General features: G+C 37.5%; 1 protein-coding gene across 2 annotated transcripts in view; it reads left to right on the forward strand.

The window, feature by feature from the left end:
- Positions 1-12867, forward strand: part of DTNBP1 (dystrobrevin binding protein 1) — a 165521-nt gene that overhangs the window by 76489 nt on the left and 76165 nt on the right. For both annotated transcript variants that reach the window (XM_090269791.1, XM_090269792.1), the window contains exon 7: positions 557-579. In XM_090269791.1, coding sequence (XP_090125917.1) covers positions 557-579 — 23 coding nt within the window. The remainder of the gene's footprint in view (positions 1-556; positions 580-12867) is intronic.

Genomic DNA, 12867 nt, shown 5'->3' on the forward strand with positions numbered 1-12867 from the left:
CAGAAAACTTTGTATTTCAGCAGCCTTCACTGACACTGACAAATTTGCCAGCCACAGGATTTCCTGGAGGCTTGGCCCTTTTGTGTCAGGATGAGCTATGGAACCCCAGTCTCTTGATATGTGCTTCCCCTTTTATTTGAAAGGGGAAATAACTGCCCCTGGCCTGGATAATTTTTAATTAAACATCTTAAAACTCTATTATTTCAAACTTATCAGTGGAGGGAAAATTAATGCTTTTGTAAACTGATTTTAGTGAGAATTATTTTATATATAAGATGGTTCATAACTGGCATTAAAATGCTCTATTTTCTTGTGTTTCAGTATTTTAATAGTTTATATTTTGGTAGAATTTTTTTTAACAATAGGGTAATAGAAAAACTAAAAACAGTAGCTTTAGGCTAATTGTATTGGTAATTACAGTAAAGCATTGATATATGAGCATCCAGAGATATTACTCTGAGCATTTGAAGTACATAAATTTTTATTATAATCTAAGCAGTTTCTGTTGGGAACAGATTATTTTAAATTTACATTTTCTTTTTTTTTTTTCCTACAGGAAGGAACTTGAAATCTTCAAAGGTAATTTTGTGTTTAATTCTTCACTTTAAAGTAGATGAGAATTAATTGATGTCAGATGTTCTTCCTTAATAATGATGAAGGAACTCATTCCTTTTTCTTTAGATCAGTTTACATTAAAAAAAATTGCTTAATACTGTTTTGTCAGTTTTATTTAATCACAAGTGGTTTTGATATTATCTTTTATCTATGACATATGTACCAAGTGAGAGTTTCTACTAATGACCATTATAAATCAAATGTTAGGATGGCATAGTGCTAACTTTGAGGTTGTTGAGAATCATAATTTTAAAAGTTTCTGGTGTCAGGTGCCTCAGCGCAGTAGGTAGTGCGTCAGTCTCATAAAAGTTTCTGGTTTCTGTTGTGCAAACTCTGGACCACAGGATGGTATGGTGATAAAAACAGAGCTGTGCCCCAGCGGGGGACCCAACAGTTACTTAAACCTGCTGAGAGGTGTTCAGTGCTGGGTCCTGCTCTGCCACTGTCTTGACGCTTAGAATAAGTCTCTTAACGTTTTTCAGACTCAGTTTTTCCATCTGTAAAATTAGAAACTCTGATGAACTATATTCTGAGATACTAAAAGCTTCCAGCATTGCATTTTAATTTTAGGAAACTTCCAAAGGTAGAGCAGTGAAGAATTCTTGGTTGTGTTGACCCTTACTAGTGATAGAGAAACACTATTGAAAAATAGGGAAAACCGGACTTCTGGCCAAAATAGAGGCCTAGACAGACACGTTGCGTCTCCCTCCACAACTAAGAAGGAATACAACTACCTCAAATCTAGAAACAGCCAGAAGTTCCAGAAAATCAAACTGCATGGAAGCCCAGCAAACAAAGACATAAAGAAGAAATACTCATCCAGACAGGTAGGAGTGGCAGAGAGGATGCGGTGTGGTGGTGACAGCAGTGGCAGGCCAGCAGAAAAGCACACTCACATGTTTTAAAAAGTCAGGAGGGACACCTGGGGAGCGTTCCCAGCTCCTCACGTGACCACGCAGCTCACGGTCCCAACACCGGGGAAAATCAAGCCTCATTGCTTCTGACTGTGGAGACCAGTGGGGGTTGGAGCGGAGGAAGAAACTGCTGGTCTCTCAGCAGAGTCCACTTGTTTAAATGGCCCCCATGGTCCTAGAAGGTCCGCAGACCCACCCACTCTGGGAACGACAGCCATGGCAACAGCTAGAGGGGTGCCAGTTCCATATGGTAGTGGGAGAAGTACCTGGAAAAGGGGTGAGTGCTGGGCAAGTGGCATTTTTCCTTCTCAGACCCCTCCCCCACGTACAGCGCCACAACATGGTGAAACGGGTTGCCCTGTACTGATGAATTCCTAAGACTCCGCCCCTTACAACATAACAGGAGCAAAAGCTCTGCCTGGAACGTGGAGGCAAACAAACACAGGAGCCTGTCAGAATGAGGAGACAGAGAAGTATGGCCCAAAAGAGGGAACGGATCAAGGTTCCAGTGGGAAAACTAAGCAACGAGGAGATAGTCAACCTCACAGATGAGGAGATAGCCAACCTAACAGACGTGGAATTCCAAACACATGATAAAGATGCTCACAGGCTTGACAGATATGCTTGAGTATGGCAAATGCATAAGAGAAGAAGTGAAGGCTATGCTAAGTAAAACGAAAAAAAATCCACGCAAAACCAATGGTGAAGGGAAGGAAACTGGGATTCAAATCAATGATTTGGAACACAGGAAGAAAAAAACAGTCAACCAGTATAGAATGAGGAAACAAGAACTGAAAAAAAATGAGGAGAGACTTGGGAACCTCTGGGACAACTTTAAATGTGCCAACATCCAAATCATGCGGGTGCCAGAAGGAGATGAGGAAAAGCAAGAAATTGAAAACTTATGTGAAAAAATAATGGAGGATCCACACCCCCACTGTTATTAGGGATTTCTGGACCCAAGGGTAGGTAGGACGACGACCATGTCCAGCTTGAAGCAGCTAGAGGAGCTTGAGACCTTCGCCCATTGTCCTTTACAAGATTACAAAGGGTCTTAATATCTGAGAGGGAGGGATAGTTATTTTTTACGAACCATGGGTATGGACTTGGGGGGGGGGATGCTGGGGGAGGGAGATACTGGGTGGAGGGGAGTAAAGGGGAAAAAATTGGAACTACTGTAACAACATAATCAATAAAATATACTTTAAAAAAAAAAATAATGGAGGAAAACTTCCCAAATTTTGCAAAGGAAATAGACATACAAGTCCAGGAAGCACAGAAAGTCCTGGGTGAGCTGGACCCAGAGGAGACCACACCAAGACACATCATGATTAAAATGCCAAAGGTGAAAGATAAACAGAATCCTAAAAGCAGCAAGAGAGAAGCAGAGAGTTGCCTACAAAGGGGTGCCTATGAGACTCTCAACTGATATCTCAAAAGATACTTTGCAGGCAAGAAGGGACTGGCAAGCAGTATTCAATGTGATGAAAAGCAACCTACAACCAAGATTGCTCTATCCAGCAAAGCTATCATTTAGAATGGAAGGGCAGATGAAGTGCTTCCCAGACAAGGTAAAGCTAAAGGAGTTCATCATCACCAAGCTGTTATTATATGAAATGTCAAAGGGACTTACTTAAGAAAAAAGGTCAAAATTATGAAGATTAAAATGACAACAATCTCACAACTATCAACAACTGAACCTACAAAACAAAAACAAAATCCAACTAAGCAAACCAGAATAGGAACAGAATCATAGGTATGGGGATCATTTGGAGGGTTATCATCTGGGAGGGGGAGAAATGGGGAAATGGTGGAGCTAAGAAGCATAATCGGTTGGTACAAAATAGACAGGGGGAAGTTAAGAATAATATAGGAAAGGGTGAAGCCAAAGAACTTATATGCACGACCCATGGACATGAACTAAGGGGGGTGGGATTGCTGGAGGGAAGTGGGGTACTGGGCAGAGGGGAGCAAAGGGGAAAAAATTTGAAACTACTGCAACAACATAATCAATAAAATATACTGAAAAAGAAAAATAGGGAAAACCATAACTTTACAAGCAGCTCAGAGTCCTTCCAATTCGTCGTTTTTCAGTTAATCCTTAGTGAATCACTGTTCCCGGAGAGACTCGTTTCTGTTATATTTACATATAAACTAGTATTGGTCTTTCAATTTATTGAATGGTGAAAGATTTTCCAGTATATTATTTATAGTTGAATTGCTTATATATATAATCTGTTTGGATGTTTTAGAAAAAGTAACACTGAAGATAAAAGGTATAAAGGCTCATTTCTGCTTTAACATTGAACAGACTTGCTTAGGCTAGATTTTGACTTAACTGACTGTGAGTATAGAACATGATTAAGTTCATGTCCAGTTTGTTGAGGGAATGTTAAATGATCGTGTGATATATTATCATGTCTATCATGATTCTTAATTTGTGAATAATGACTAGTACATTATTTTTTTCAGATTTGAAATAAGATTCGAAATCCTCATAAAGTGGTCTTTTTCCTCTCATTCTTTCTTTTACTCAACTACCATCTTATATAACATTAGAAGAAGAAAATCAAGTTAATATTAAAAGACGGGCAGGGACACTGATTATGCAAAAATGTCAACTTTCATCTCAGTACTCAGGTGGGGTATTTTTTTGTTTTTACTTTTTGTTTGTTTTTGGTACGACAGTATTCAGAGGAAAAAGACCAGCAGTTTGCAAAAAATTAGGTAGTGTTTCATATTATCCAATAGAATAATTCAGTTTAGGCTGATATATTTTGTTTATGCATATATTCATTATTATGTACAACATTTAACAGTACATTCATCCCACCCACAGGCAATTAAAGTTTTCTAATTTGAACAAACCATAAATTGATTATTATATCATATCAAGGTTGTTTCAATTATCAATATTCATTAAAATTTTTTCCTCTTGAATGTTATGCTAATATTTTTAAAGTATAAGGAGCATATAATAAAAGAAGAAATGGAACTGCTCTTCCAAGACATTATGTAGAAAAAAAGAAAAAAAAATTTATTCAAACTGTAACAATTTATTTTTGTACATCATCGCCTTTATTTTCCTTTATAATGTTGCAGGAAAACAAAAGTTATTACTTCCTCCAAGTTTTATTTAATTGGTAGTTTTATTTGGAAACTTTTTTCTAAGTTGATTAAAAACTAACTTTTGGAGACAAAAACACAAAATTAGTAACCTTCAAAATTAGTAATATGGGTCAGGACTGTGAGAAACGCTCACAATAAAAACACTGGGACACAGGACTTTAGCAGTAACCAGGGCAGTTGTTTATTCACAGAGCTGCAGCTCTGGGCGCAGCAAAATCAAAGGTGGGCGCTGAGAAAATGGAGCTGGCTGTTTTTATCCTAACACAAGTAACCCCCCCTTCCCCACCCCTCCTTCTCCTTCTCTGTTTTTCCATGCTGGATATCCCGGAGTTACAATCTAATGCGATTAACTAAATTAACTGAGGGTGAAAATTAACTCAGGGTGATCTGGTTTTAGGTCTGTCTCCAGCTCTCCTTTGAAATTTCCCTATCTTGTTTGCTGGGCTGTCTGGCTACATTCTCCCATTTCCCTGTGTTTGGTGATGAATATCTCCGCTGCACCCCCACCTTTGATTTCAGATATCCTTTGTCCTCAGAAGTAGTTGTGCTGAGCTGTGAAGTGCCTCTTTCGGACTTGTAAATATGTTAATATTGTTAACACTGGCTCAGAAACCCTCTAATCCAAGGTTACATTTGTCCTTTGCTGCCAATTATTTCCTACTGGTTTGAGAGTCACCAGTTTCCTTGTTCCTTATAGTATTGTCCAGATTCTAGATTCTTCCATCTTCCATTGAAGTTAATGAGTTAAGCTTACCTTTCACTTGTGGCACATGTAGCATATCTCTACAATATTATTGAAACTAGTTTGTTTGGTTAACATTTGTATCAGAAATGTTTGCTGTGTTCCTCAAATACTGCATTCCTTTAAACTTTTTATTGATAGTCACTTGAATAATAGAGAATAAAAAAAGGGGGGAGAATCTTTAAAGTCTTAATTTTATTTTCAATAGAGAAAGAATTCACTTATCAGCACATGTAGAATAAATAGCAGGCATACTTTCGTTTTATTGCATTTCACTTTTTGGCGCTTAGAAGATAATGCATTTTTTAAAAATTGAAAGTTTGTGGCAAACTTGTGTTGAACAGATCTGTTGGCACCATTTTTCCAACATTTGCTCATTTTGTGTCTCTGTCACATTCTGTAATTCTCACAGTATTTCAGGCTTTTTCATTATTATACATGTTATGGTGATTTGAGATTAGTCAACAACAATCAATATTAAGGCAAGACCTTCCATCAGCAAAATGCTTACAACTTGCTAAAGGCTCAGATGATAGTTAACATTTTTTTTAGCAATAAAGTATTTTTAAATAAGATAAGTACATTATTTTCTTAGACATAATGCTATTGCACACTTAATAGACTACAATATAGTGAACACTATTTTATATACACTGGGAAACCAAAAAATTTGTGTGTCATGCTTTATTGCAATATTCGATTTATTGCAATGGTCTAGAACAGAGCCTGAAGTATCTTTGAGGTATGTCTGTAAGTTTTTCACACTCCTTAAAGACATGGGATATTGTCCATAAGTTTACATGTCTGTTTTTTAGGGATTATCCATCATTTTTCCACTTTTATTTTTAAAATAGGTTATTCATGTATAAATCTTAAAATTGCTCTTAAGATTTTAAGTGTAGAAATATTGCACCACTGAAAGAGGTAGAGGTAAAAAGATCTAAGATTGGATATTTTTCTTACCTCTGTAAGAGTCCTGGCTTAACATGGTTTTAGTATGTAGACTTGCTCTTTTTTGTTGTTGTTTTTGTTCAGACTTGCTTTTTAATCTTTACTTAAATGCCTTACCAAGTTTAACCATCCTCCATTTTCTCTATAAAACATACTGACAGCCATGGCATGCTGAATGCTTCTGGCTGATAAGCTATGCATTTGTACATCTAAATATTTTTGTTTCCACCAGTTGCATTGAATACTTACCCAGAGTTGTGTTTGCTCCTGAACTCATTTATACTTGTTACTGTGATATGTAGTTTAATTATCAGATAAAATAATGAAACCTCAGTATTAAAGAGAACTGTAAGGAAACTAAGTTGACTGCTTTGAAAGACTTAATATAAATCTTCCTTTAAAAATTGAAGTAAACAATATAATTAAAAGTTAGAAAATATTTGGGGAAAATAAAAATCCTTAAGGAGCCTGCTTTTAAAAATTTTATCCACTGCAGTATGGGTGGTTCATGCAAGAATTTTCAAATCAGTGGAGCTATATTCAAGAATTCATGAGTAAAATGTATGATTATTTTTTTAAATTAAAGTATTTTTAGTAGATTTCGATATTAACTGCTTTTTAAATAATTAAATAAGCAGCATGGGATCCAGTGGTATCACTTTAGAGAATGTCCACTGTAATCTCCTTAACATAAAGATTCCCAGCCATGTCAGAAATGTCACTTGCCAGGGTGAAAACATGCGAGGATTTAAGAGTTATCACTGTCACAGCAAGTTGATCATCATGGGAATGCTGAGGCCATCCTGATACAGTGTGATCGTGTTTAAGGCTTAGCTCTGGAAAGCAGTGCCAATGAAGGGGACAGGGCCAGAGTGGTCAGCGAAGTAGGAGAAAAAAAAGACAATTCAGTGACAAGGAAGGCAGAGGGGAGAAAGATTAATGGACAAGTGGTTATCAGTGATACAAATAATGCCAACAAGTTGAGCAGAATGGGAAATCCCATTGGATTTGACAATGAGGAGGTAATTGGTGATTTGAAGACCTATTTGTAAAGAGAAAACACAAATTGAATATCAGAAGTACTTGAGAAGTTAAAAAACAAAGGTGACATGAACTATTTTTGATGAATGAGAAGAAATGAAAAGGTAACTTCAGATAGAATCAGGGTCAGGATCAGGGAGAAGGTGAAAACAAGGATGTTAAGGGGTTGATTAAGATCAACTCCTTTGAGTTGGATGGAAAGCAATGATATTCAGATAAAATTATCCATAGAGAGGACATCTCTTTCCCTGAGACCTCAGAAAAGGAAAGGATGGCTGGTAATATGGGAAAATATTGACATGGAGAGAGTAAATAGTTTTTGGAGAATCCATGTAAGGAAAGATAATCTGACTTTGCAGAGCTTGGCTCAGAGTAGAAATAAAAGCCAAAAAATAAATAAATAAATAAATAAATAAAGTATGCTTTGATTAACACAGAATTGGAGATGGAAATAGCATATAAGCTAGATTAGCAGAACATGGTAATCTTGGAGGCTGATAAGAGCAGGACTAAAATGATTAGTCATGGAATTGAGGCTGGGGAGGAGAGGCCTGGCTAGAGCAGTTAAATAAACAAGATATGAGGTACTAGGGATGGTGTACACCAGAAAGGTGAACACTTAAATAGTAGAGGTGAATCTTGTGGTCAGAAAAGGAATTTTAGTTTGAGACCTTAGAGGTGGAGCAGTTCCCAGTGATAATGACTAAATTTAAGTAAACATAAAAGTCATAAGATTGAAGAGGTCTGAATCAGAGCATTCTGAAACCAAGTCTTACTTGTTAGGATGACTCTTAGATATGGATTTTGTATGCAGCTGGCTTGGCAGCCCTTCTTAGCGTATTACAAATCATGATAGAGTTTATTGGTTCAATTCAAGAGTTAGCTTAATATGTAAGGCAAAACTGTTCAGCTCTCATTTGGCAATATTTAAGTGATGGAGACTCAGGTTAGTTAATATAACTGTCCCCTGCCCTCAAGGATCTAAAGCACTATGGCAAAGCTTAGAGGACAGAAAGACTAATGTATAATATTAATACAATGCAAAAATATTGTAAGAGAAATAAGCACACCAAAGCAAGAAAATCGACTATAGTATTTAGAGAAAGGCAGTGGCACTTGAGCTGGATCTACTCACTAGGCTGAAAGGGGTAATTCCAGGAAGAGGCAAGAACAATTGTAAAGGTGCAAGAGATGTATATTTTATTTAAGAGTACAAGTTAAATTTTAACTTCTTGTTCAGTGAGGGAACTACAAATAATTTGTTAAAGCTGAAGCATATGGTGTGTGGGGTGAAGCAGTGAGGGATGAAGTTGAGAGGTAGGAGGGGAGCAAATGATGCACAGTCTTTTATGCGATGTGAGAGTTTGAACTCTTTCCTTTAGGTCAGTAGTCTCCAGAGAGGGACGTGAGTACAAAACAATAAGAGTAGAGAGGAAAACTGGAGCTTCTATTAGTTTCTTTTCTATGTTATTCTTTTAAATTTCAATTTTTGTGTATATTATGTAATAAATTAGTACAGGAATTCATGTATGTATATGATACACAAATATACACATTTGAGGCACATCTTAAAAGTTTTTTCTCGTGGCAGGGGTACATGGTTGAAAGAACTTAAAAGTTACTGTTGTTGCCCATAGAGACAAGGGTAGAAGTGAGAGAACCCAAAGAGTTTTAAATAGGGTAGTAGGATTACATTTGCAATTTAGAACAGGTCTTTTGGTCTCATATAGAAGATAGACTGAAAAGAGCAGATCTAGTTGGGAAACTATTAAAAAGATTTGAAATAAGGCAATGGTAGAATGGAGAGAATGACACAGATTCAGGAAACTAAGTCAGCAGAATAAAGAACTGTTTCTGGTAACTGTTGCAAGGAGTCTAGAATGGCTCCTAAAATTCTGGCTATGGCAGTTTTTCCATTCATCAGGATATCTAATACAGGTAAAGGAGAAGATTTGGGAGAGAAAGGTAGTGAATTCTGCTCTGTTTTGGGGGAGGAGGTGAAAGTGTCAGTTTATTCATGACGGCAGGCAAGTTCACAACTCCAGATGTTGAAGAACTTTTTGTTATTAGCTAGATTGAGAAATGCTTTTTTAAAACAGCTTTATTGAGGTTTGATTTATATACCACAAGATTCATTCCTTTTTAAGTGTACAGTCCAATGATTCTTAGTAAATTTATAGAGTTACCATTATCACAATCCAGTTTTAGAACATTTTTATCATTCACAGTGATTCCTTTCTGTCCATTTGCATTCAACACCCACTTGCATCCCCAGCTCCTGGCAAGTAGTAATCAGTTCTGTCTTAAACATTTGCCTTTTCCAGATATTTCATATAAATGCAGTCATACAATATGTAGTCTTTTTGCATGTAGCTTCTTTCACTTAGTGTTACATTTTTGAGGTTTATTCATGTTGTAGCATATATTAGTGGATTGTTCTTTTTTGTTGATGAATTAATATTCCATTGTATGAGTATACTACATTTTGTTTATCTGTTCACCAGTTGATGGACATTTTGGATTGCTTCCAGTTTTTGGTTATTGTGAATAATGCTGCTATAAACTTTCATAGGCAAGCCTTTTTGCGGATATATGTTTCCATTTCTCTTGGATATAGCTAAGACTAGAATTTCTGGATTATATAATAACTTTATGTTTAACTTCCTAAAAAACTCTTAAACTGATTTCCAAAGTGGCTGTACCATTTTATATTCTCACCAACAATGTATGAAGGCTGCAGTTTCTCCTCATCCTTATAGTTGATTCCTTACATCTAGGTATATGATCCTTTAAAAAAAAATTTTTTTAAGTATATTTTATTGATTATGTTCTTACAATAGTTCCAATTTTTCCCCCCTTTGCTCCCCTCTGGCCAGTACCCCTTCCCTCCAAAATCCCACACCCCTTATTTCATGCCCATGGGTTGTGCATTTAAGTTTTTTGGCTTTACCCTTTCCTATATTATTCTTAACTTCCCCCTGTCTATTTTGTACCAATCAATTATGCTTCCAAATCCCTGCACCATTTTCCCATTTCTCCCCCTCTCCCCTCCCAGCTGAGAACCCTCCAAATGATCTCCATACCTATGATTCTGTTCCTATTCTCTTTTGCTTAGTTGGGTTTTGTTTTGTTTTTTAGGTTCAGTTGTTGATAGTTCTGAGTTCGTTGTCATTTTAGTGTTCATAGTTTTGATCTTCTTTTTCTTAAATAAGTCCCTTTGACATTTCATATAATAATGGCTTAGTGATGGTGAACTCCTTTAGCTTCACCTTGTCTGGGAAGCACTTCAACTGCCCTTCCATTCGAAATGATAGCTTTGCTGGATAGAGTAATCCTGGTTGCAGGTTGCTTTTCATCACATTGAATACTGCTTGCCAGCCCCTTCCTTCCTGCAAAGTGTCCTCTGAGAAATCAGCTGATAGTACTATAGGCACCCCACTATAGGCAACTCTCCACCTCTCTCTTGCTGCCCCTAGGACTCTGTCTTTATCTTTCACCTTTGTCCTCTCGATCATGATGCATCCTGGTGTGGTCCCCTCTGGGTCCAGCTCGCCCGGGACCCTCCGTGCTTCCTCGACCTGTATGTCCATCTCCTTCACAAAATTTGGGAAGTTTTCCTCATTTTTTTCAATTCTTGCTTCCTTATTCCGTACTGTTTGTTTTGTTTTGTTTTTTTCTTATATTCCAAATCATTGATTTGAACCCCAGTTTCCTTCCCTTCATCATTGATTTTGTGTGGATTTTCCTTCATTTCACTTAGCAAAGCATTCACTTCTTCTCTTAAGCGTTTGCCATACTCAAGCATATCTGTCAAGCCTGTGAGCATCTTTATTACCAGTGTTTTGAATTCTGCATCTGTTAGGTTGTCTATCTCCTCATCTGTGAGGTTGGCTATCTCCTCGTCGCTTAGTTCTTCCACTGGAACCTTGATCCATTCCCCCTTTTGGGCCATACTTCTCTGTCTCCTCATTCTGACAAGCTCCTGTGTTTGTCTCTGTGTCCCAGGTAAAGGTGTCGCTCCTGTTATGTTGTAAGGGGTGGAGCCTTAAGGATTTGTCAGAATAGGGCGATCTGTTTCACCACCTTGTTGCACTGTATATGGGGGAGGGGTCTGAGAGGGTATAATGCCACCTGCCCGGCACTCATTCCTTTTCCAGGCACTTCTCCCACTTCGGTATGGGACTGGCACCTACCTAGCTGTTGTCCTAGCTGTCATTCCCAGAGTGGGTGGGTCTGCGGATGTTCTAGGTCTGTGGGGGCTCTTTAAACAAGTGGACTCTGCTCAGATACCGACAGTTTCTTCCTCCACCCCAACCACCACTGGTCTGCACGGTCAGAAGCAATGAGGCTTGGTTTTCCCTGGTGTTGGAACCGTGAGCTTCGAGGTCCGGTGAGGATCTGGGAATGCTCCCCAGGTGTCCCTCCTGACTTTTTAAAACATGTAACTGTGCTTTCTGCCGGCCTGCTGCTGCCACCGCTGCAGCCACCACCACACCTCATCCTCTCCACCTCGGCTCTGCCCCTCTACCTGTCTGGATGAGTATTTCTTCTTTATATCTTTGTTTGCTGGGCTTCCATGCAGTTTGATTTTCTGGAACTTCTGGTTGTTTCCAGTTTTGAGGTAGTTGTATTTCTTCTTAGTTGTGGAGGGAGATGCAGCATGTCTGTCTACACCTCCATCTTGGCCAGAAGTCTGTGATCCTTTTTTTAATGATCCATTTTGAATTTCTGTGATATAAATCTTGTCTTTTTTTTTTAATACTGATATTCAGTTGTCTCAGCACTATTTTATCTTTGAATTCTCCTATGAGTACTATGTTAGCTCTGTTGTATATTTATTTTTTCTTTTTTATTAGTTACAGTTTCATTATATATTATTCTGTTTTAGTTTCAGGCATACAGGCTAGTGGCTAGACAGTCATATACTTTACAAAGCGTTCCCCCTGATATTTCCAGTACTCACCTGGCACTATATTTAGTTATTAAAATATTATTGACTATATTCCCTGTGCTGTACTTTACAGACTGTAACTATTTTGTAATTACTAATCTGTACTTCCCAATCACTTCACCTTTTTCACCCAGTCCCCCCAAATCCCTCCTCTCTGGTAATCATCAGCAAGTTCTCTGTATCTATGAGTCTTTTTCTGTTTTGTTTATTCATTTATATTGTTCAGAACTATTTTTTGAAAAGATTATCTTTTCCCCCACTGAATTGCTATGGTAACTTTGCAGGAAACCAATGACCGTAAATCTAAGAGTTTGTTTCTGGACTCTTGATTTTATTTCTTATTGCCAATACTACAATGCCTTGACTACTGTAGCTTTGTAATAAGTTTTAAAATTTGCAAGCTTTATTTATTTTCAAAATCAGTTTGGCTATTTTAGGTTTTTTACATTTCTGTATAAATTTTAGAATCATTTTCTCTCCATTTCTAATGCCAAAACATGCTGGGAATTTGATAGGGATTGTAA

Source organism: Furipterus horrens, unplaced genomic scaffold (assembly GCF_987537825.1).
Source record: "Furipterus horrens unplaced genomic scaffold, mFurHor1.1.pri manual_scaffold_3, whole genome shotgun sequence".
Lineage (NCBI taxonomy): Eukaryota > Metazoa > Chordata > Mammalia > Chiroptera > Furipteridae > Furipterus > Furipterus horrens.